Below are 25,630 nucleotides of genomic sequence, written 5' to 3'. Positions count from 1 at the left end.
ATACTATAATATCTATATATTAATTTTGCTTTAATTTTTTTTTACGTACTAAAATTATCTATAATTACATTCTTCGATTCTGGTACCAATACATAAATAAAAGGAATGCAGGTGACACTTCTCTTTTTTTTCGCATAAACAATGAAATGTCTTATTATTATTTTATCATGCACACATTCAGATATATAAAAAATTGTAATAAATATAAAACTAAATATAAAATAAATGCAGAATACTCCACTCGTAATCCTGACTTTTCGTTCTATTCTTGTTTTTCTCCCTCCTCCATTGAAGAGTCTTGTGCATTTTTTTCCACTCGACATGACGAGGTACAGTGGAGGAGGGGAGACGCGCGCCCTACTGCTGATGGACCCGGCGGCCCCCCGTGCGCCCTCCGCTGTCGGTTTAGGGGTGCGCTCCAATACATGAACCTTAGTGTGATACTTTCGGTCACACTCCCCTATTCCTGCAAAGAGGCAACTTTGCAGAGACGACAGAAGAACCGGGTGTCTCTCCTTCTGCCATTCATATGGCACACCCGGCAACCGTTTCTGCCTTCGCCCTTCTAAGGCTCCAGTATGTGTTCCCCATGGCTGCAGCCGACACGCAGGGTCCACTACCCGACGAGAAGCGGTGATGGCGGGGCCGGCAGCAAGAGGGGCGTCGTCAGCAGGGGCGGCGGCAGCAGGGGCGGCGGCAGCAGGGGCGTCATCAGCAGGGGCGGCGGCAGCAGCAGGGGCGGTGGCAGCAGGGGCGAGTCAGCAGGGGCGTCGTCAGCAGGGGCGGCGGCGGCAGGTCGAGCGAAAGTTGGCCCTCCTATCTGCCCTTTCCTCTAGGGGCAGATCTGCAGCTCGGGGCAGGGGGTCAGTTATGGAAGGCCACTCATCGGGATCGAAGTTGATGAGGGCATTCCCGGCTACCTTCTAGGAACTGTACGTGGGTCAACCTCGGTAGATTGTCACCGCGGTACCCACAGTACAGTATGTAGGCATTTTGGAGGGCCAACTGAAGGATGTATTGAGGAGCTTCTGTGTCCACCTTCTGGTTCTCCTGGCGAAGGGATAGTACTGGATGAGCTGATCAAAGAGATCAACTCCTCCCATGTGCCTGTTGTAGTGCCCAATGACAGTAGGCCGCTCGGTACGAAACTCCTCAAACACAACTCGGCCCTGTCGACGTGTCTTCTTCCGCTGTACGATCTCTTCTTGGATGGGTTCATGACTCGTCGTAATCATGGGACGAGTCGGACACCCTTCCAACAGAGACGAGACAGCGCCTTCGCCACCGCACTCTGTCTCTCCTCTTGCCAGGTGTTGCGGATGACTAGCGAACCTCTTGAGGACATTCGGGGCCCGGGACGCACCAACCGAAGGGTACCACTGACGGTGAAAACACCTGCTTCATACAGTTCCTGGGCCAGGGATACCGAGTTATAATAATTATCCATAAACAGGTGATATCCCTGGTTACGGAAACGTCCCACAAGGTTGAATACAGTGTCACGCAGCGTGGAGAATACCCCCGGTATACACTGAAAAAGTCCACAACGTATCCAGTGTTGGCCTCTGTAATGAGAGAGAATTTCACACCATATTTCTTTGGCTTCTTGGGGTTATACACTTTTATACTAAGACGTCCTTTGTAAGGCATCATCCCTCATCCAAAGACAGGTTCTTTCCAGGAATCACGAGATTACTACACCGCTCACGGATATAATCCAACACTGTACGCACTAAAATGAGGCGATCATGTTATTCCGGGGTATGGCCCTTCGGTTGAAGGCGTTGAAGTACCTGTCCATCGCCAGGAAATTATCACGGGACATAACCGCCAGGCACATTCGGCATACATAAAAAATAACTTCTCTTCCAATATTGCCTGACGTCGATAGCAGGTGTCAAACCAAAATAAATGTGGAGCCCCAAAAAAATGTGCCATGTCAATGAGGTTGCACCCCGCCAGTAAATACGACAAGTCGTCTTCAGGCTCATACCGGCAGTACCGAGCGTAGTCCACCGTCTCGTGTACCAGGTATTCCAGCAACATTCCCGCGTCAGGAAAAGCTGGATGAATCCCAAAACAGTCGGGTATTGGTACGGTCATCCCAGGGGTTGCCGTGAAGGGGTGCATGTTAGGAGGGGTGGGGTCCTCCGTCCACCCCTCGTCACTCTCCGACGACCGACCTTCACCTAGGCTGGCACCCCACCCCCGTTGGGCCATCACCCTCACTTAGGCCCTCACTTTCTGTATCGTCCTCTGCGATAAAACTTGAGCCCCACTATCCCCACCCTCCCCCTCCCCCTCCCCCTCAGATTCCCCCTCGTATGCACTGAATTCGAGCTCACTTTCGGGATGTGAGCCTCGAACGGGACATTGGGGCAAAACCAAATCATTCATCCTCACTTTCATCGGGACTGATGTCTCATCACTCGATGACCATCCGCCATCAAAATGAGGACTTGCGACATGTTACCGATCAAGCTCCGAAAGATATTCGTCTATGTCCCTTGGTTGGAGGCCTCCCAAATGCCTACGAATGCCCCTAAGGACGCCCACATGCTTCCTAGGGGTAACCAAAGGCATACGATGTTTTCCCGAAACACTTTCAGACACACGTGGCCAGCACAGAACGGCCTTGAGGCGCTGGGTCATGCTGGTGCTTGGCCCCTCGCCAGATCCATGTCCAAAACTCGCCTTACACGATCCCTTCCGACGGGTAAAACGCGCCTTTCACGGTTCACACGTCGTTGAGACATATCTATGAATGTCTTGTAGCAATACAAATGCTCAAAGTCTCGCACAAGTCCAGAAAAACACGCTTTTCACGAAAGATCGCTCTCGATGTGCGCTACTGATGCTGGCTGGAGCGAGAAGAAGGGATATCGCGCATGCGCACCTGGGTCACGCTTCAAAACAAAACAATGCCTTGATCTTGGTGGACTTCCCTGCCATTCCCCAAGGGCGGCGTGATTCAAAAGTTTTAGGCTGGTAGGCCTATAAGTATTTTCCGCGAATTTTAAAAAAAACTTTTGTATGTCGACGTAAAATACGTCCAGTCGGCACCCGACAGACAATTTATCTCGACGTAAAATACGTCCAGTAGGCGTTTAAGGGTTAACATTTACGTAAATTTAATTATCACTTGTTTTTGCCTTCTTGGCTGCACTTCTGTACTTTCACTCGCAGCTCTTTTCAATAAAAATGTATCCAAAGAACTTTGCTTTTGCATGCCTTTCAAAATGCTTCGAAAATGTGACAAACAAGTGTCATTAAAAAAGCGTGAAGCACGACCAGTTGCCACTTTTTCTGGGTGTTTCTTTTCAATGAAATTTGACAGCTTTTCCCACATTGCCAGCATGTCTTTAATTTCACCTGTAGAATCACTTCCTCCGGCTCTTCCTCTCCTCACTTGTGTTAATCTCTTCCAGAACCTTCGTGTGTTGCATCATCTGCAGCTCCTTCAACTCCTCAGTTGAGAGTTCCTCCTCATGTTCTTCGACGAGTTCGTTGACGTCACCCTCATCTACCTCCAGACCCATCGACTTTCCGAGAGATACAATCTCTCCAACTCTTCTTGCTCGGTCTCAGGCTCAAACCCTTCGAAATCTCTGTCTGCAACAGGCATCAGGCCATAACTTTTTCCATGGCAGAGTTCAATGTTCGTCTTGTTGTTTACCCCACCTTGCCATGCCAAATCAATGATACGTAGACAGATCACGATGTTGTAGTGATCTTTCCAAAACTCTCAAAGGGTTAGATTTGTGTTTTCCGTCACTTCAAAGCAGCGGCGGAACAAGTGCTTCGTGTACAGCTTTTGAAGTTGGAAATGACCTGCTGATCCATCGGCTGTAGATTGAAGTCGTTATTGGGTGGGAGGTAGAGAACTTTGATAAACTGGAACTCCTCCAGAATATCATCTTCAAGACCAGGTGGGTGGGCTGGAGCATTATCAAGGATGAGCAATGCTTTCATCATGAGTTATTTTCTTGCAGATACGTCTTCACTGCAGGGCCAAAGACGAGATTTACCCAGTCGGTAAAAAAACTGCCTCGTAACCCATGTCCCTGGCATTGCGCGCCACATAACTTGCAATTTTTCTTTCAGTATCTTGTGCGTCTTTGAAGGCTCGAGGATTTTTCCAAATGATAAACTAGCAGTGGCTTCACTTTACAATCACCGCTAGCATTTGCACATAATGCAAGGGTCAGACGTCCTTCATGGGTTTTTATGGCCTGGCATCATATTTTCCTCTGCTGTGATGTAAGTCCTCCATGGGCATTTTCTTCCAAAATAGGCCCGTTTCATCGCAGTGAACACCTGTTGCGGGATGTAGCTTCCCTCACAACAAGCGCAGCGAACTTTTGGATGTACGTATCGGCTGCTTTCACGTCTGCACTCGCAGCTTCGCCATGCCTCACCACTGAATGGATGCCAGTTCTCTTCTTAAATTATCAAACCAGCCATGGCTTGCCTTAAACGCTTCTTCTGATGCCTCTTTAGAAGTTGATGCTTCTTTCTTCACTAAGTCGGCATAAATACTCCGTGCCTTCTCGCATATTACCGTCTCCGTCACTGTATCTCCTGCCAACTCCTTCTCTTTCACCCACACGAGCAGAAGCTTCTCCATTTCCTCGTGGATATTTGTCCTTAATTGGGAAAGAATTGTGGTTCCTTTTGCTGGTGTAGCACTCTTGACGGCATCCTTCTGCTTCAATATCGTACAAATTGTCAATGTACTACGGTCATAGATCTTTGCGAGTTCAATCACTCGTGCGCCACGCTCATGTTTTTCTATTATTCTTGCTTTGTTTTTTTAGTTCTATCGACATCTCCTCTTCTTCCTGTCACCATTGTCCTTAGCACTCACTTTCTTCGGCCCCATGATACCACACAAAAAAGTTCAGTAATCACGCAAAAAAAAAAAAAAAAAAAAGCGGGTAACACGTGCGAGTGAGCGAAAGATGCTCTCGATTGATGCTCGACCTGCGCGCCAACTAGCGGGACACTCCGGAAACACGGCTCGTATCTCGGATTTGGGCTCGTATCTTGAACGAAAATATGGCCCGAGCTCCGGCTCGTATCTCAAAAAACTCGTATGTTAGGCTACTCGTATCTTGAGGTACGTACCACTGTATAGTCTTCTTATACTGGAGAACCTACCCATTACCACATTCAGACAGGCACCGTCTCCTGCATCAACCTTTCAATATGTAGCTTCAACTGCAGTGTTGATTTAGTTGGAGAACAAGTGTCATACCAGTGACCATTCTCCAATTGTGATCGACACCAAATGATGGTTCCACCTATCCGAGAATCACCACGATGGTGCTTGGAGAAAGCAAATTGGAGAAAATTCAAAGATTTGAGTGAGTTGGAGGGGGATGCAAAAGATTTCCCAAGTGTAGATGATGCCATTGATCTACTCAATGGAACATTACATACTGCAGGTCTACACTCGATTCCTCGAACTAAAAGGACTATTCAGGAGACGGCCATACCATGGTGGTCAGAAGACCTAAGGTTGTTACACCGATCTACCAGGTCATCAATTGACCAGGTGCCGTAGACATTGCACCTTGGACAATGTCATAATTTACAAACAGTGTAGGTCACGATTTCGAAAAACCCATGAAAGCTGCCAGAAGACAAGCATGGTCCGGATATGTATCCTCTATTAACCTCTTCATTACCGAAAGTTTGTTTGGAGGTAGGCGGGTACCACCATTCAAGTCTACTACACCGCCCCGGGTGCATAAAGGTGGTACGAAGAGTACCACCAAAACTCCTCTTTTCAGATAGGGACTTCCAATCATTCTGTAATTTTGTTTGAAGAGTTTGGAGCAAAATAAACAGTATGACACGATGCCAGACATATGATGAACCCAAAAAAATATTATTACTGCTTATAGTAGCGTGTAGGTGACAGATGAACTGCGTCTCAACAAAAAATCACAAACCAGACCAGCGTAAACATGTAATAACTTCTACCCAATTAGTATAAAACCAGTTGCATCATCATTTACTGTATTTATTTATTATTCACTTATTACATTTTTCAAATAAAAGATATGAACACCAGATAAATGAAGGTAAAAATAAAGCCTTATAGTAACTTTATGTATAAAAAACCAAACCAGAGAAAAAGCAAAAAAGCAATTTTTTCTGAGGACAAGAAACTTGAAAAATTAGTTTAGATACCCTAAATGTTTTCTGTGATGAAAACTATTGTTAGAAAACGTAGAAAACGACATCCACCAATTTTTGAGAGATATACTACTATAAAATTTGCGATTTCTTAGTTATTGCTCTTTTTTTTGTTATTGTTTGTGCTTATTTACTGTTCTATTTGATATACTTATGTGCATGTTTCCAGGTGGATATACCAACATTCTGTAAGACCGAATTTCTATTCAACGACGTAGTAGTTTTCTCACCCGACCACCAGTGTCCCTTGTACAAGGGACACTGAGTTTCACATTTTTTTTCATAAATCATTTATTTTCCCTGTAGGATGATAAAACTCACAGAGAATATGCGTTATTATATTGCTAATAATACCTGATAATTTCATTATCCTGTCTTGAATAGTGTATTTTTGGCAAATATTTTTACGATTGGCACCCTCCAAACTGGAGCCTACAGTTCACTACCGAGAGATTTGGTTCAGCAGCGAACGCAATGTTTACATTCTGCTCACCCACCCGGTAAAGAAGGGGTTAACAGCAGAACACCAGTCTGTAGCATTTGGAAGAAAATAAGAAAAGTTCAGGGTAGATTTACACCCAATCCTCCTCCAGTACTTAAATTGAATAATAATCATGTTACTGATGCCACAGAAATTAGTGATATGTTTTCTGAACACTTTGCTCGAGTCTCTGAAAAATCAGATAGTTCCCCAGGACATCATTTCAGAATGATGGAAGAACAACAGGTACTTGACTTTTCATCAAACAAAGCTGAATCATATAATATGCCTTTTTCTGAAAGGGAATTTGACTCTGCTTTAGCTAGGTCCAGACGAGATTCCTTATGAAATGTTTAAACACATTTCAATAAACACAAAACTTTTTACAATAACAAGTATTATCAATCAGAATATGGGGATGACAAAGCAGCTACCCTAGCCTATGGGAATTAGCTACCATGTTACCATTCCTTAAGCCTGGAAAAGATCCTCTCTGTGCAGTAAGTTACCGCCCAATTGCTTTAACATGTTGTTTATGTAAATTGATGGAAAAAATGGTAAATGTAAGACTGATGTGATATCTAGAGCACAACAATATTCTAACGCCCTCTCAGTGTGGTTTTCAAAAAATGTACTCCACTCTGGACATCTTACTGCAACTCGAAGCCTCTGTCTGTGAAGCCTTGCCTCCAAGCTACACCATGTGACAGTGTTTTTTTTTTATATAGAAAAGGCATATGACACTGCTTGGAGACATGGGATTCTGAAGACTATGCATAATAGTGGTCTACGAGGCAAATTACCTGTATTTGTGAAGTCCTTTTTACATCGTAGGTATTTTAAAGATAAAGTTGGCAGTACTTTATCAGAGAAAAAGTGCCAAGAAGGTATTCCCCATGGTAGTGTTCCCAGTGTAACACTTTTTGCTCTGGCCATAAACAGTGTTGCAGCTGTCATTCCAAGAGAGGTTTTAAAGACACTGTTTGTGGATGACTTGTCAATATCCTTTGCTGCCACCCAGATTACTGTAGCAGAAAGGAGCTACAATTAACAATAAATAAAATAGTAAGTTGGGCTGAGAAACAGGGTTTTAAAATCTCTGTAAGCAAGACTACTGCTGTCCACTTCTGTCGGATCAGGGGAGTGCATCCTGATCCAGACCACTATTTGTATGGCTGTAGAATCCCATGTGTAGAACAAGCACACTTCTTAGGCCTAGTTTTTGACAGTAAGATTGACTTGGGTCCCCCATATCAAACATATAAAAGCAAAGAGCCTAGAAGCTCTACACATCTTGAAGGTGCTTTCTCACACCAGTTGGGGAGCTGATAGAAATCTTTTACTAAAGCTTCATAAATCTTTAATCTTGTCAAAGCTGTCATATGGTTGTGAAGTTTATTCTTCAGCCTCCTCATCTAACTTAAGAATTTTAGATTCAGTGCATCATTCAGGTATTCGTATAGCCACAGGAGCTTTCCGTTCGTCACCAATACCTAGTATGCTAGTTGATGCAGGAGAGATGCCCCTTGAACTCTATCGCCAGTCATCATTACTTCGGTACTGGTTTAGAGTGCAAAGACTCCCCAAATCTCTGGCATTTGCTGTGCAAATAGAAATATTTTTAACGGTTTTACGAAAGTCATCCAAGGTATCCCACTCCTTTTAGCTATAGAAATTAAAAATATTTTAGAGGATACGAATTATAAAAAATTTCCCATTGTCCCCTTTGTGTATCCCAGTACTCCTGTCTGGAGGTTACCTGATGTGAAATTCTGCAGGTACTTCAGTGGAGCAAAGAGGATAAAATCTGATGAGGAAATGAGGTCCATATATTTAGAGCATGTATCAGAGCACGTAGATACAAGTTTTATATTTACTGATGCCTCTAAGTCCAATGCTGGCGTTGGATATGGAGTTTTTAGCGAATCTTTTAACCAAAGAGGTGCACTTCCTTTTGTTGCCTCAAACTTTACAGCTGAATTGTATGGCATCCTAGTAGCACTGGAACATATAACAACACTCCCAGTGTGTAGCTATACAATATTTTGTGACTCCAAAAGTGCCCTACAGTCCCTGGAAGTCTTTAATACTGATCATCCCTTGGTGTTGAAGATCTTGCAGTGGATTTTATTGCACCAAAATAGAGGCAGCATTGTTTCATTTTGTTGGGTTCCTGCCCATGTGAACATATTGGGAAACGAAGAGGCAGACAAGCTAGCCAAATCAGCAGCGCAAGCTTTGGTACCGAGAAAATGCCCTGTTCCATATCGTGATACATTCTTTGATATATGGAAATCTGTCCAGCATTAATGGGCACTTCAGTGGGACAGAGTAGGCCCCAACAAAATGAAAGAAATTACTAGACAGACACACCCTGCTGTCTGATGGATGGGGAGAATGAGCCCTTCTGTGACGATTGCTTAGTTCCGCTGACTGTTAGGCATTTGCTGGTTGAGTGTCCCAGTCTAGTGGAACTTAGGAATCGTTTTTAGCTTATAGTAGTGAAGCAGGTTGTAATTATAGCATGGCAAAACTGTTGGGAGAAAGCATGTGTGCTAATAACGTTATCTCTTTTATCAAAGAAGCTGGTCTTCTCAAATATATCTGACAGCTGTGCTGTCTTGTTATATACTTTCTTTCCCCTTTTTTTATGTTTTATTGTTATTTATTCAGATTAATTAACAATTCTTTTCATTAGAATTTTATTTGATCAGAATTTTATTCTTATTTTTATCAAATTTATTTTATTTTTTTTAATCAAATTTATATGTATCTCTTTAAAAAAAAATAAAACTTATAATAAACAAGATTTTAAATAAACTTAAAAGATCACACTTAGTATTCGGCGTCGGTGACCCTGGTAGTTGTGACGCCAGAAAACCCACAATCAGTCAATCAATCGTATTCGTAGGTGTGCAATTGTTCATTGTTCACCCCGAATTAACAGATGTATTGGAAGACATCGCTTACTTCCCTACCTGCCAGCTCTACTTCCAAATGTTCAGCCCATGAGTAGCAGTTCTTCATGCAGTACTTCCCTGTGTTTTCATTACTGAAAAAACGGCCCCAACGCCTTCATTGCAACTACAACTCCTCACCGGACAGCAATGAAATAGCGGTTAGCGTTTTCAGTCATTTGTAAGCACAGGTTCAGAATCTTGAGAATCCTTCTCTCGATTCGGCTGTGAAGACGTAGGTTGCATTCACTGTCCACCTTCGTCTTCAACGGCACAAAGTGTTGTTTCTCCTTAGCTGAGATTCAACTACTATGAGAGTCTTGCCATCAGGGACCTCGGTTTCTAGAAGGCAATTGACGTTTGCCTGTTGGGCACATGCCTTAAGAGAATCATCACCTCGCCGTCCGGCATCGGTAACAAACAAAAATACGATTTGTTTGATCTCTCGGCATAAGGACCCTTTAAGGGCGAAGGTCACGTGACTTGTTCGGATGCGTGGACAACTTGCTTCACTACCGAACGCAGTCAGTCGCCAGCTGTCAGAGCGCCCGAAGTCAGTTACGAACTACGCTGTTGACATTAGTTTGGTTGTCTAGATCAATCATTACTTTGTCCTAATGGCTTGTCCCAGTACCCATACCATCGACACCCACCATGGAGTGTCGGTGTCCTATCCACTTCCAAGAAGAAGAACTTCGCTGCATGGGGATAGGAGAATGCGAGACACTTCGCTGCTGACGGATAGACCAGTATGGGTACTGGACATCACCGAAGTCGAGAAGAGGGATAGGTCATGAGACTATTCTCTTCTTTTCCTCTGAGGGAACTGCATGACTTTTCCTGCGAAGTCAAGCATCCAGGGGATGGGGATCCGTGACGCTCGATTTTGTACTGAACTTCATAGCGAAGACTCAGAACCCTTCGGTCCCTGACGATCGGTTCGAGTCCTTCACAATCCCCTCCCTAATGGACTTCACCGCCTTCGATGCGAAGGAGATGCTGCTTTGTCCTGTGAGGGTGCGACGGCGCTATCTGAAGAAACTCGACACCCCAGGCTGAGTGTTGACGCCTCTTCGTTAGCACCGGGATGACCTAGAAGAAGTACATTCCCTCGCGTTCCGCAAGAACTTCGTGGCGCAGGTACTGAAGGCAGGGGTCTGGTCCAACCAGACCACATGCACCTCCTCCTACCTTCGGGATATTGCCCACAGGTCCTTGGATCTTTTTCCTTGGGACCCCGTGGTGGCTGCTCAACACTTGTAGCTAACCCAGACCCTCGTAGCTGAACAGCATCGAGTCCTGGTGTGACTGTATGAATGGATGATTGAATGAGAGTGTGACTGGCTCCTCTTCCCATCTTTTTCTCCCCCTCTACCTGTGGGTAGAGGGATACGGTCGTCACCCTGCTGGATAAGGACGAGATGCAGGTGAGCTACTCGACAGAGCCCCATCCTATCCCTTTCACTAGGGATGGGAGCGAATATCCACCACTTCCCCCAAAAGAGTCCCCCAACAAGGGGGGGGGGGGGGGGGGGGAAGTGGAAGGCAACAAGAGACAAACCCATAACTTTGTGTTGCCTCTTGCAAACAGGAACAAGCTCTTGCTTGCTGGTACGAAGAGATACGCTTGCCTCTCTCTTAGTACTTGGTCCAGAGGCCTGACCATTGATCCTGTGGTGCACACCCCGATCAATCGGACAGAGGCTTGGATCCCTCCCTCGCTCTTACGACCAGGGAGGCATTCCAAGGTTGGGCGAACACCAGTCTGTTCACAAAAGACTCAGATTCCTCCCGCCAAGAAGTGAGTCTTCCTATTGTAAAAGGACCGAAAGGTTTGTATCCCGTGTCGGAACAAATGACAATTTGTCCAAAATTGCATTTCTGGGCTTGGCCGTGTCGCTCCGTGAAATAGGTTCCTTCAGCACTATTTGTAAGGTAAAATATTGCTTTAATACCAGAGAACTGCTAAATTGGACATGCTAGAATATTCTGGCTCGCTCACCTTCATTAAAAGGTGAAAACCACTACCACAGCACCCTCTCCAATTAGCCTCTCCTACATCAAAAACCCTTAAGAAAAGGGGAGAGCGGCTCGCTACCTACCACTGCGTAGGGAGCGGATGTAGCATCATTCCTTCAGATAGCCGTACACGAGACGCACACGTTTTTCTTAACTCTTGTGTTTTTTGCTATTTGGGTTTTTTCTTTCGTTATGGATCGTCAATCTCCATCTGCATCCAAGTTAATTACTGGTTTAAGCGTTGACACTATTTAGGTAGTGTTTTTTTGCCTTTGTGCCCTTATTATTTAGGTTTTTAGGAGTCGTCACATAATGAGGCAGCGGCTCCGAGCCGCCATTAGAGCGTTCCCTTTGTGTGTCCCTTCGGTTTCATGTGGTCTTCCATACCTAGTGATCTGATTTGTGATGGCACTTTGTATTTATCATCTTCAGTGTTTTGGATGCTGTTTTTGACAATTATATTTGTTTTTGTATTTATTTTATTTTATTGTATTTTATTTTATGCGCTGGCACGGGGTTTTCTTCCAAGCACGTCTCTTTGTTTCGTGCCCCATCTGGAACGACCGTTATTTTTCATGCATGTCTTTATTTCAATTAATAATTCTGTTTATTTCGTTCCTTTTGTTGGTCATATTCTTCCCTGGCCGCCTGTCCTTCGTTCTTACGTTCCAGCCTAGGCCAGCTTCTAGGAGTTCCTGGTTAGGGCCATCCTTATCGAGTGGTCTTACTTGGTTCTCCTAGGACAGACCTGTTCCTCTTTCTCATTTTTATTTTCTCCACCCTGTGTCAGTACATATTTTATCGTCTTATTTTGTTTATGCTTTGTGTATGTGTTGGGTCGGCTAGGCTAGTCCTCTAGCTTCCTTCTCGGCCTCTCTCATGGTTCATGCTACAGCGAGGGAGCAGGGCGGTCACGTGATTGTCTCCCTCTGCCGACCTACCATCCCCCCCTCCACACAGCCCCCACTTATGTGGGTGCTTATCTCGCTCACGTTGTCCCTGACGACCGACCCAAGTTCTCGTGGAGGGGTGGAAGGGGTCCCCACAGGCCCTCGATGTGCGGGTGACGCTTCTCAGCCGACCTCATCCCAGAGTGGGGGAGGAGCTTCGCTTTACCCAGCCTCGGTTCCGACCTGGCTCGGGCGAGCTCGGCCCTCCTTGGCTCTTAGGGATCCTTACTCCATTCGCCCTCTGACGTTCCCTCCCCGTCTATGACGGAACAGGCTTCCGGCTATATCCAGAGTCTCGGAGGTGAACGTCTCTTCGGTGGCTATGCCTCCGTCAGGCGAATATTATTTTATTATATTTATGTTTTAGAGTATACGCTCCGCTGTGAGTTCCTACTCTAATGTTATTTAGATTAGGGAACCTCCGGGTTCCACCGTTCCGGTCTCGCCTTTCGCTAGTGCTCCTCCTCTCCGGTTTTATCTAGTAGTGACATTGGTTAGTAGCCTGTGCTCCGGTCTGTCCGGAATGCATCTGCTTCCCGCTGCTACAACTCCAGAATGCTTAGTAGAGTACATAGAAGGTTTGGCAGATTCGGACATATTTTGTTAGTCCGGTATACTCCGGCATTATTAAATGTTACCTAGAACTTCCTATACCTGTTGTCAATGGTACTCATGTATCATTATTCTTACAGGCCACCCGTTGTTTGATTGCTGGCTGTAACGCCGTGATTCAAGACCCTTGTGGACACGACGTTTGCCGGAACCATGCCTCTTGCGCCGTTCAACTGAAAGGGTCGATTGTGTGGCACCATGAGAACTGTTTTGCCTGCTACGACCTAGTCAAACGGGTTACCTCAGATGTAAGTTCCCCTCCTTCGGGGTTCACAGCTAACTTTAGGGGGGTTATTCACATGTGACATGGTCTGGTTTAAGAGTAATATAATTCTAATATTGATTATAGAATATTAACGTAAGTTCTTGGTTAACAATTTCCTTTTCTTACAGGCCTCGCAGGCTGTCCGAGACGCTGCTCTCTCCACCCTCAAGGTTTGGGTAGGTAGTTTCGGGCGCAACGTTGGTAAAGCGAAGCCGTACATCCTGTCGCAATATATGGCTACCTTAATCTTCCCGGCAGGAAAAGTGCGGGCTATGTGGACCCAAAGTTGGCAGCCCCTGTCATCGCCTCTATTCAGGCTGCAGTTGCTGGACAGCCAGAAGAAATTTCGCAGCAGGAACTAATGGAGAAGTGCCTGCTCCGAATATGGATCAAGAGCCCCTGACTTTAGACATGGGCTATGGTAAGAGTGGTAATGAGGCTAGTCTTCCAAGTGCTCCGGGTCTTTCCTTGAGCGCTTCTGATACTTCTTCTCCTTCGTCTTCTAATTCCTTTCAAGGTTTTGCCGGGGGATTACCTCCTTCTAGGTCGAAATCCCTTTCGGCAATTCCTAAAGTAAAAAGTAAGCTTCAATCTAAACTACTGCAAAAAATTAAAGACATTCCCAAAAGATCATATGATAGCATGAGTCATAAAACTCAAGCTCAACATCCCGGAGTGGACAAACCCAGACAGAAGTCCCTGTCAAGGTCCTTGAAGTCTAAGCCTCTGAAGGGGAAGTCTTACCCTCCCCCTTCAGATCCCATTCCATCAACCTCCAAGGGTCAGCTACCTCATAAGGTACCAAAGGAGAAGGCAGAGTCCCCCTCCTTTCATTCAGATATGTTCGCCACGAATATATTGGAACAGGTCGGTAATTTAGGCAACTTGGTCCAGTAAGTTACTTCAGAGGTTAGGTACCCAGGAGTCCTTAATGGCGGGGCTTCAGCAGGGTGTGTCAGGTATGGTGCATCCCAGTCAGTTGGCACCAGGCCAGGTTATGCCAGACGGTTCCACTCTCCCTCCTTTCCATTCGAGTAATCCTTGAGGGTGGCGAACTACGCCCCTTGTGTCAACGGAATGTTAACAGTTGAGGGCTGCGGTACTCGAAGGCTTGAAGACTTCGAGTTCTACCCTCCGGGGTTACCGGCTCCTTTCATCGGCTATGTCCGCCTTACGGAGTGTGCTCTAGTTAAGGAGGACATGGTCCCAAAGGAAACTCTAATCCTTTCTAGGGACCAAGCCCAAACAGGCGTGGTTTCGCAGTCTGGACGAGTGGAACTGCGCGAATACCAAAGTAACGTCCTTCAAGAGTCCGTTCACTTTGTTTACAACGGATGACGAGAATCCGTTACCGTTTCACTTCTAAAGTAGCGGAACTCACTCTCCAGGCCGTTATGAGGGATGAGCCTATGCCTCAACTGAGGGAGACTGACCCTACATCATTGTTGCTTCCAGGGGGTGATGACCTTTGGGTAGACCTTCCGGCAACCTTCTCTGTAGGGAAGCTTAAACCGGACTGTGCGATCACCCTATTTAGTGAACGTCTCCCTAGGCTCTCAAATACTTTGATACAAACGGAGTTCGACGCTAGGACAAGGCTTGCTAGGTCTCTTAACTCCTTGGTGATGACCAAAACAGCGGCCCTTGAATATTCACAAGAACCAACTGTTTTAGGGTTATTGCAAAGTCGTTACTGCTTAGCATGCAATGCGACCTGTACGACTTTGCTGTGGCTTGGAGAAACTGCAGAAAGCATGTCCTAGCCGAATCTACAATTAGGCATGAACCAAATAAACTCCTGGCTTCTTCCATTTGGGGTGCAGATCTCTTTCTGGCCTCGGTTGTTAACGAAGTCCAACACGAAGCTGCACGCCTCAATCAGAGCATAAAGCTCGTTGGGGCATAGTATACACGAGGAAGCTGGATATCTCCTCCTCAAAAAGTAGCCTAGGAGGTTCCAGCCTTTCCAGGCTCCTCAACATCAGGTTTTGGTTCAAGCCGTCCCAGTGCCTCAACCCTCCACCTCTAAGGCCCAGCCCCAGCACCAGTTCGTTCTACTGCCGCATCCTCAACAGCAGCAACCTTCGGCCGATTTTGCTGTCTCTCCTGCTGTTAATCAGGCCTATGAAAACCAGGCATTTCAGGTCTTCAATAGGTTCGGCAGGGGGGGCCAGGGCTAGAGGTTCCTTTTAGCGTGCCGGCAGCAGAGCAACCGGCCATGCCAGAGCTGCAAGAGGAGGCCGCGGAACGCGTCCGTCATCAGCCCAATGAGGTCTCGCAGGTAGGAGGGAGGCTGTACCACTTTCGTCATCGTTGGGGGTTCAGCAATTGGGCACAAAGAATCGTATCCAGAGGCTTAGGCTTGAGTTGGATCGAAGGTCCTCCTCCGCCCAACACCTTCCATCAGGAGCCAACACCGAAGTTAATAGAATACTCTCAAGACCTCCTTCAAAAAGGAGCGGTGTCAAAGACAAGGCATTTAAAATTTCAAGGGCGCTTGTTCAGCATTCCAAAGAAAGGCTCGGACAAGCGAAGGGTGATCTTAGACTTGTCCCGTCTAAACTTATCCATTCGCTGCAAAAAGTTCAAGATGCTGACCATCTCTCAGGTGCGAACCTTACTTCCCCGTGGGGTCGTCACCACCTCTATAGATCTTACAGATGCCTACTATCATGTCCCGATAGCACGGCACTTCCGTCCGTTTCTAGGCTTCAAGTTAGGCAAACAAGCCTTCTCTTTCAAAGTAATGCCCCTCGGGCTCAATATAGCCCCCAGGATCTTTACGAAGTTGGCGGAAACGGTAGTGCAGGAACTAAGGTCACAGGGGATCATGGTAGTAGCCTATCTGGACGATTCGCTGGTGTGGGCGGCAAGCATCGAAGAATGCATCAGGGCTACGGACAAGGTGATCTGTTTCCTCGAACATCTCTGATTCAAGATCAACAGGGGGAAGTCCCGCCTGACTCCGGAGTCCCAGTTTCAGTGGCTAGGCATCCAGTGGGACTTGGATTCTCATACTCTTTCCATTCCTCTGGCAAAGAGGAAAGAGATAGCCAAGGCAACCAGACAGTTTCTGAAGTGCAAACAGACGTCCCGGAGAAACCAGGAGAGGATCCTGGGTTCTCTACAATTTGCTTCAGTGACGGACGTACTTCTGAAATCCAAACTCAAGGACATCAATCGGGTTTGGTGATCCAGGGCCAACGCAAGATCCCGGGACAGGCTCGCCCCAATCCCGGAGATTCTGCGCAAACGTCTCCGCCCTTGGGTGGAAGCGAAGAATTTAGCGAAGAAGATCCCGCTACAGTATCCCCCTCCGGCCTTAGTGATTCACACAGATGTGTCACTAACAGGTTGGGAGGGATACTCTCAATACAGGAAGGTACAAGGAACTTGGTCCCCTCAGTTCCAACAGCTTCATATAAATGTCCTGGAAGCTATGGCAGTGTTCCTCACCCTAAGGAAACTTCGCCCGGCCAAGAAATCACACATAAAGCTGGTGCTCGACAGTGCAGTAGTCGTGCACTGCATAAACAGGGGAGGCTCAAAATCAAGTCATCTGAACAACGTGATGATAGCCATCTTCTCTCTCACAGCCAAGAACAGTTGGCATCTATCGGCCACTCACCTAGCAGGGATTCAGAACGTGGTAGCCAACGCGCTTTCACGCTCAGTCCCTCTGGAGTCAGAGTGGTCTCTGGACAGCAAGTCGTTCAGGTGCGTCACATAGTACCAGGGCTCGAGGTGGATCTGTTTGCAACAGAATCAAATCACAAGCTGGCCTGTTATGTGGCTCCCAACCTGGACCCTCTGGCTTATGCCACGGACACACTGGCCATAGATTGGAACCATTGGAAGAGGATATATCTTTTTCCTCCAGTGAACCTTCTCTTGAAGGTTCTGCACAAGTTGAGATCTTTTGAGGGCCAGGTGGCTCTCATAGCCCCCAACTAGCTGAAGAGCAATTGGTTTTCTATTATGATAGAATTAGGTCTCCGTCCTCATCGGCTTCCGAAGCCCATGCTGTCCCAACAAGTCCAAACGAAGACTGTGTTCGATTCCTCAGGTCTTCACAAAACCCTAACTTTATGGACTTCATGAAGTTCGCTGCGCAGAGGGGTGCGGACATAGATCCACAGAACATCCTGTTCTTGGAATCAGATAAGCGAGAGTCAACACTTTGCCAATATGACTCGGCGGTTAAGAAGCTGGCTGTCTTCCTAAACAAATCAAATGTTCATACCATGACCACAAATCTAGCTATCACCTTTTTCAGGTATTTATTTGAACAAGGTTTGGCAGCTAGTACAATAACCACAACTAAATCAGCCTTGAAAAAGATTTTCCAATTCGAGTTTGACATAAACTTAACAGATTCTTACTTTACTTCAATCCCCAGGGCTTGCACCAGGCCTAGGCCTGTTGAGCGGCCAACAGCAATGTCATGGTTCCTAAACGATGTCCTGAAGTTGGCATCAGATACTAACAACTCAGTATGTGACTATCAATCTCTTTTGCGGAAAACTATTTCTAATCAGCCTAAATTCGGGAGCTAGAATTTCAGAGTTGTCTTCTTTATCCAGGGACCCAGGTCATATTCAGTTCCTATCTTCGGGGGAAGTGTTACTTTCTCCAGATCGCAGGTTTCTTGCCAAGAATGAGGATCCTGTAGATAGGTGGGCTCCATGGAAAATTATTCCGCTCCCACAGGACTCATTGCTGTGCCCTGTGAAAACATTAAAGGACTTCCTACATAGGACTTCTATGAAATCCAAAGGGCATCTGTTCATTAGAGAGAAAGGTGGTACCATCTCTCTGAAAGGCATAAGGCAACAAATTCTTTATTTCAATAAGAAAGCCAACCCTCAGTCATTCCCACGGGTACATGACATTAGAGCTATAGCAACGTCAATTAATTTCTTCCAGCACGAGTTTCGAAGATCTGAAGAAATATACCGGTTGGAAGTCCCCCTCAGTTTTTAAACGCCACTATCTTAAGTCTTTGGAGGACCTTAAGTTCCCGGCGGTAGCTGTGGGGAACACTGTTTCCCCTGCTCCGGTCGGAAGTAGTTTGCAGTAGTTATCTTTTCTCCTTCCATCCTCCTTCCTTCCAGCCTCATTATCAGTCTACCTCAACCCAGTAGCGTATTTTAGTACTGGGCAGATTTATGTGATGTTGTACATAATAATTAGTTTATAAATGCCTTTCTCAACCTACATTGTATACAATTTGTTGGTTTAATATCTATCATGTCTTAATTTTAAGTTTATTACCTTTACATTAAGGCTTATAGTTTATCTGTATCTAATATTTATTATATTGATTTATATATATTGTAAATTGTTTTTCATTTGCACCCTTTTGAATTTATCTTTTGGTTGTTCTTGGTTTGTATATGTTAATAGCTTGGTGTTTTCTCTGGTACTATTTCACGGAGCGACACGGCCGAGCCCAGAAAAGGGATTTTGACGTGGGAAAAATCTATTTCTGGGCGAGGAAGCCGTGTCGCCCAGTGAAATCCCGCCCGTATGTTTCAATTTTCAACTCTCTCTCTCTCTCGCCCCCTCTCTCTCTCTCTCATCCCCCCCCCCCCCCCCCCCCTCCCCCCCCCCCCCCCCCCCCCCTCTCTCTTCTTCTCTCTCTGCTCTCTCTCTCTCTCTCTTTCAAACAACTGTGCCACCAAGCTAGGGTGCTATCTTCAGGTATGACGCTACATCCGCTACCTACGCGGTGGTAGGTAGCGAGCCATAGGGCGGCTCCCCTTTTCTTAAGGGTTTTTGATGTAGGAGAGGCTAATTGGAGTGTGCCGTGGTAGTGGTTTTCACTCGCCCCAGAACTATACCGACACCTTTTAATGAAGGTGAGCGAGCCAGAATATTCTGGCATGTCCAATTTAGCAGTTCTCTGGTATTATAGCAATATTTTACTTTAGAAATAGTGCTGAAGGAACCTATTTCACTGGGCGACACGGCTTCCTCGCCCAGAAATAGATTTTTCCTACGTCAAAATCCCTTTTTTCCTAACTATACAAACCTGAGGTCCTTTTACACATAGTCCCACCTCATGCCACCCCTCACTCTGCAGTTTTTGCTTGGGCCCTAACCTAAAGCCCCCCAAAAACTGATTCTTCAACCTCCCAGTCGCGCGGCGCACGCACTGTCGGACAAGCAGTTAACTACCGAACCCCTTGTCGGAAGCTTACGACCTATCCAGCTGGCACTAGTAACCTTCCTATTGTAAAAGGACCTCAGGTTTGTATAGTTGGGAAAAATGCAATTTTGGACAAATTGTCATTTATGTCGGGGACGTCGGAGACTATAGCTAAGTATATATCTGCCGGGTAAGTATGTACAAAACTTTATTGTATCATAACAATATCATTTTTATGCCTATCAATCATTTTGCAACATACAGGTAGCTTAAACACAGCCTAAAACTTCAACATTCAAAGAAAACTTTTAATTCAAATTCCTTTTGTATTCCTCAAAGAACAGGTAACCTCTACAAATATTTTCATCGGTAACGGATTACATCTCAGGAGGATTAGATTATTTTTTTAGGCCTATAAAAGATTTTGCAACATATAGGCAGGTTAAACATAGCCTAAAACTTAAACATTCCAAGAAAACTTGCTTTAATTCATATTCCTATTTTGAAAATGTTATTATGACTGTTGAACTTATTAGGTCTGGTGATATAATGCTGCAGACATACTTATGTTGACCAGTCTGAGGAGCATGTTAAGTGTGCTTTCATTGATGACACCGCTAACCTTATGATACCGCACTTTGAACTAAGCAATGTAAAAGAAATCAGTTCAAATCACACAGATTATGATTTATACCAATGCATAAAAGGGATTATATTTATATAACCATAAGGAAGCTAGCTGTGAATTTGCACTTTTCAACATTTATGACATTAGAAAAATAAAAACAGTTTAGCACTACTTGGCAATGTCACATTGAGTCTGAGAATCTGGATGATACAAAAAGAATCATGTCGCTTGAGATTTGAGCATCACTGTACATGCACAGTTTATGTTTATTGATATTTTCAAATAATAATAATAATAATAATAATAATAATAATAATAATAATAATATAACTAATTACAAATGATGCTATGAAAATTCTTTTTACCTCATCTTTCATTTTAACCCCACCAAAAGCTCGAAGTCCAGACCTGTCAAATATGTCAAGTAATGTGACAGGAGGGGGAGTGTTGCCAATTATTACTCAGTGATTTTTACATAATTCTCTCTCTCTCTCTCTCTCTCTCTCTCTCTCTCTCTCTCTCTCTCTCTCTCTCTCTCTCTCTCTCTCTCATTGCCATAAAAAGTACAATTTGTTCATGAAAAGAAATTTCAGAACAAAGAGGAAGAGACAATAAAGAAACTCTTTAAAGTGGTTGAGAACACTTTTCTTTTAGAAATAGAACGGTCAGTTGGAAGGGAGACAAAAGAGAGAAATGTGTTGTATGTATATAATCTTCATACACACACCTATATTTTTAACAACCATTTTTTATTTTAGGTTAATGTATTAAGCTAACTTTTAAATGAAATTACAGTAACTTTAATTTAAAGTTAGCTTAATACTTAGGGAGCTATTATTATCGCAGTTTATTTAGGTTTTATGTATCATTTGTATTAATAAAGCTCTGCACTCAATAAAATACAGTACTGTATATACAATATTGTATGTACGTATACTGTGTTTTACAATAAAAATAATGTACAGTTCTGTATTGACTTTATAATATTACATATGTACTTTACATAAATATATAAGCATGAAGACCAAATTCTGAATATTCAAGATATAGACGAGTGTTTGGAACATAACCCATTCGCATGTAGGGTATTGTCTGTACTATAATATGTAAGTAATTATATGTTGTGTCAGTATTGAATTAGAAAGTTTTATTTCGACCAGATGCTTTAAGTGACATACAAAGTGGATTGATGCCACTTTTCCAAGATTGGATACCACAATGGGAGCAGCTTGAGGAAGAAGAAGGGTCTATTCTCTCAACTTTGGCACATCAAGGAGTATCTTCACAGGCTATAAGTGAATGCTTACAACAACAGGTTTGTTGGGTCATTTTAACAGTTTATCTTATGGTGTAAGGGTATTTTTTACTTATTTATATTGGTCCTAAATTGGTATATGAGTATCAATTTGGATGACTGTATATTGTTACAATATAAAGTTGTTCCTACACAATATGCAAATCCTTGGTCCTTTACAATAGGAATTACTTACAGCAAAGCTGGAACATAGCCGTTAAAATTCTTGAACAAGGTGGTTAGGCAGTAACTATCATCAGGTAGGTGAGGAGACCTGCCAGCCTGAATATAAACATTCCCACTTTGCTTTAGGACATGTTCCGATGAAGACGTATGTGAGGTCTTGCTGACTAGCTGTTAATACGATTGTCCCGTTGGGATCTTTCTTTTTAGTTTTGATGTTTGAATATACTGTGTTTGATATTAACCCTTAAACGCCGAAGCGGTAAAAAAAAAAAATGTCTCCCGTGTGCCGGAGACGTTTCAGAGTGAGCGCGGGAGCGGAAAAAATATTTTTTTCAAAAAATCATAGCGCGCTTAGTTTTGAAGATTAAGAGTTCATTTTTGGCTCCTTTTTTTGTCATTGCCTGAAGTTTAGTATGCAACCATCAGAAATGAAAAAAATTATCATTATCATATATAAATAATGCGATATATGATAGCGCAAAAACGAAATTTCATATATAATTGTATTCAAATCGCGCTGTGCGCAAAACGGTTGAAGGTAACAAGTTACTTTTTTTTCGTTGTAATGTGCACTAAATGCAATCATTTTGGTATATAACAAATTGTAAAACAATAAAAGCAACACAGAGAAAATATTATCACAAAATAATGCATGAATTCGTAACGCGCAGACGTAAACACATATTTTTTTCAAAAATTCACCATAAATCTAAATATTGTCCTAGAGACTTCCAATTTCTTTCAAAATGAAGACAAATGATTGAATATTACTATACTGTAATAATATTAGCTTACAAATGCAGTTTTCGACCATATCTGACGAGTTAAAGTTGACCGAATTTCGAATTTTTTTTTTTTTATATTTTTTTTATATGCAATTATTTCGGAAATAAGAAAAGCTACAACTTTCAAACATTTTTCGTTTTATTCTACATGAAATTGCGCACATTTTCATATATAAAACTCTATGAAATGCCTAATATGAAACAAAGCAAATATTCCGAGAATGGGACTTACGAATTTCGGAGATTTGTGGCGGAGAATCCGCGCGCGGAGGGAAGGAAAGTTTTTTTTTAAATTCACCATAAATTTAAATATTGTGCTAGAGACTTCGAATTTGTTTCACGATGAAGATAAATGACTGAATATTACTAGACTGTAAGAGTTTATCTTACAATTGCGTTTTTCAACCATTTCGTAGAGTCAAATTTGACCGAACGTGGTTTTTTCTTTTTATCGTGATTTATATGCAAATATTTCGAAATTGAGAAAAGCTACAACCTTCAACTATTTTTGTTGTATTATACATAAAATTGCGCACATTTTCATATATAAAACGTTATGTAACGGCTAATTTAAAATGGTGCAAACATTACCACAATCGCACGTATGATTTTTTCGGAAGAGTTACCGGCGCCGGACGAAAAGAAAAGAAAATGTTATTTTTTTCATAAATTCACCATAAATCGAAATATTTTGCTGGAGACTTCCAATTTGTTGCAAAATGAAGGTAAATGCTTGAATATTACTAGAATATAAGCGTTTTAGCTTACAATTGCGTTTTTCTACCATTTCGGTAGAGTCAAAATTGACCCGAAGGTTGAAAATTTGTCACTTATAATTTTTTATATGAACATATTTCAAAATTGATAAAAAGCTACAACCATGGGTTGTTTTTAGTTGTATTGTGCATGAAATTGCGCACATTTTCATATATAAAACTTTATGTAACGGCTAATTTAAAATGGTGCAAACATTACCGCAATGTATGATTATTTTCGGAAGAGTTACCGCGCGGACGTAGGGAAAAGTTTTTTGATAAATTCACCATAAATCAAAATATTATGCTAGAGACTTCCAATTAGTTGCAAAATTAAGTTAAATGATTGAATATTACTAAAATATAAGAGTTTTAGCTTGCAATTGCGTTTTTCGACCATTTCGGTAGAGTCAAAGTGACGAAGGTTGAAATTTTGGCACTTATCGTTATTTATATGAAGATATCTCAAAACTGATAAAAGCTACAATCATAAGTATTTTTTTTTTTTGTATTCTACATAAAAATGCGCACATTTTCATATATAATAGTTCATGTAACGGCTAATTTAAAATGGTAAAAAAAATTATGTCAAAGTGACGAAATAATTTCCGAGATGTGTCACAGATACTTTTTAGTGCGGCAAGAAAGAAATTCGCGCTTGCGCGCCTGCGTAACAATTGTAAACAAAACAACACCTCGATCCATGAACTCCCAGCATCCCCCAAGGCGCGTGATTCAAGAGTTTTTGGCTGGTAGGCCTAAAAGTATTTTTCCGCGAATTTTTAAAAAAAAAAAAAAACTTTTGTATGTCGACGTAAAATACGTCCAGTCGGCACCCGAGAGACAAAAAATGTTGACGTAAAATACGTCCAGTCGGCGTTTAAGGTTAATAATTGATATACAAACCCAATTTTTGTAATAAGCTTTGCAAGCTGCCTTTCCCCTTCTTGTGTTTAGGGGTCAGCGACAAAGGTTTATTTACATCCTTGTCACATACTCTCATCCTTTGAAAGTAAGGGTGCTACAGCATATATTTATTTATTATTGAATTTTACATTAATGCTTACGCTTTGGGAGAATTTACCGGTGAGAAACTTCCAAGGTTCCCTCTTTGGGTGAAGGAGGGGGTTTGTGTGTTTGGTGTTGATGGGGATCTCTCTCATTTTGGAGGGCAGTACCCTTTGATACAAGAGTATCTTTCTTTTTTATCATATTTTGTTTTTCTGCAGGCTAACAGTAGATCACAGCAGTAGACGGTTGGATATCTCTTCGTGTTGGTTGTCCTAACCCTAGGGATTGTACCTTTGACTCGTTTGCTTGCTGCGACATTGGCCCTCAAAGTGTATGTATGGGTTCCCCTGCTGAAAATCACAGTAAATTATTGCTGTTATCCTTGAGTTTCGTCAGTGGACAGCATTTACGCAGCTGCCCTGTGGTTGTTGACTCTACTTTTGATGATGACTATGCTATCCTGTATAAGAAGTTTTGCAGAAGAATGTCTCCTCCATTGTCCTTCCTCTCCTCTTCTGAAGCTTAAGGAGGCCCTGGAATCCAGACCAGCCTCCTCTGGCTAAGAAGAGGAAGGATGCTTCTCCCCTAAGAAATCCTCCTGCAGTACTTGTGAGGGGCTGCTGCCTTCTGAGGAGGTAATGGGATCTCTTGCCAGCTCTTCCCTACCTTCAGGTTCGGGAACCAAGTTGTTTGCCCGTGCTGAGTTTTGGGAGCAGCGGGAGTCCAGGCTTCGGCTTGCATTCCTGTGCAAGAGACGCGCTCTTTTCTGCCAACACGTCGGGTATTGGAGTGCTCATCGTCTTGGTAGTTTCCCAACCTGGTGTCACAATTCTGAGGAATCGTCCACCTACAGAAGCAGGGAAGCCAAGTAGGCTTGGGTTCTCTTGTCGGCTCTTCCTGACCTTCGGGTTCAGGTGCCGATTCGCTTACGCTTGGGCTTGCGTTGCAGGAGCCATGGTAGTGCAGGCTTCGTCTCACATTCCTGTCACCTGTATAGAGGTTCACCTCTAGACAGGTGCTGTGTCAGGTTCTCGTTCGTGAGTTTTCCCAAGCGCACACGCGTCTGTTGTCAATGATAGAGATCTCCCACTGTCTCGACTGTGGTGCAGGACGAGAGAAGGGATCGAGCCACGCAAGTGACTTATCTTTTTCTACCAATGTGTTGAGCACTTGGGGTGCTTGGTAGATTCCCACCTGGTGTTGTGATTCTGAGGAGACTGTGTTCTCCCTGGCTCTTTCTGTCCTTTGGCTGGATTGCAATTTGCAGTCCCTAGTGGGGTCTCGCGTTTTGGGAGCTTCGAGTGCTTATTCTGTTAGATTGCACTTTTGATC

At 43.7% G+C, this 25,630-nt stretch overlaps 2 protein-coding genes across 2 annotated transcripts in view; one reads left to right on the top strand and one right to left on the bottom strand.

The window, feature by feature from the left end:
- The window catches only part of LOC135215358 (protein D2-like), a 340,036-nt gene that overhangs the window by 87,542 nt on the left and 226,864 nt on the right, over nt 1-25,630 (bottom strand). The window lies entirely within an intron of this gene.
- Nucleotides 1-25,630, top strand: part of LOC135215359 (uncharacterized) — a 519,194-nt gene that overhangs the window by 423,069 nt on the left and 70,495 nt on the right. Inside the window, exon 3 of the mRNA XM_064249919.1 lies at nt 21,428-21,582. Within this exon, the coding sequence (XP_064105989.1) occupies nt 21,428-21,582 (155 nt within the window). The remainder of the gene's footprint in view (nt 1-21,427; nt 21,583-25,630) is intronic.

The sequence above is a fragment of the Macrobrachium nipponense genome, chromosome 5 (genome assembly GCF_015104395.2).
Source record: "Macrobrachium nipponense isolate FS-2020 chromosome 5, ASM1510439v2, whole genome shotgun sequence".
Lineage (NCBI taxonomy): Eukaryota > Metazoa > Arthropoda > Malacostraca > Decapoda > Palaemonidae > Macrobrachium > Macrobrachium nipponense.
This window is presented reverse-complemented; position numbering and strand designations above follow the sequence as displayed.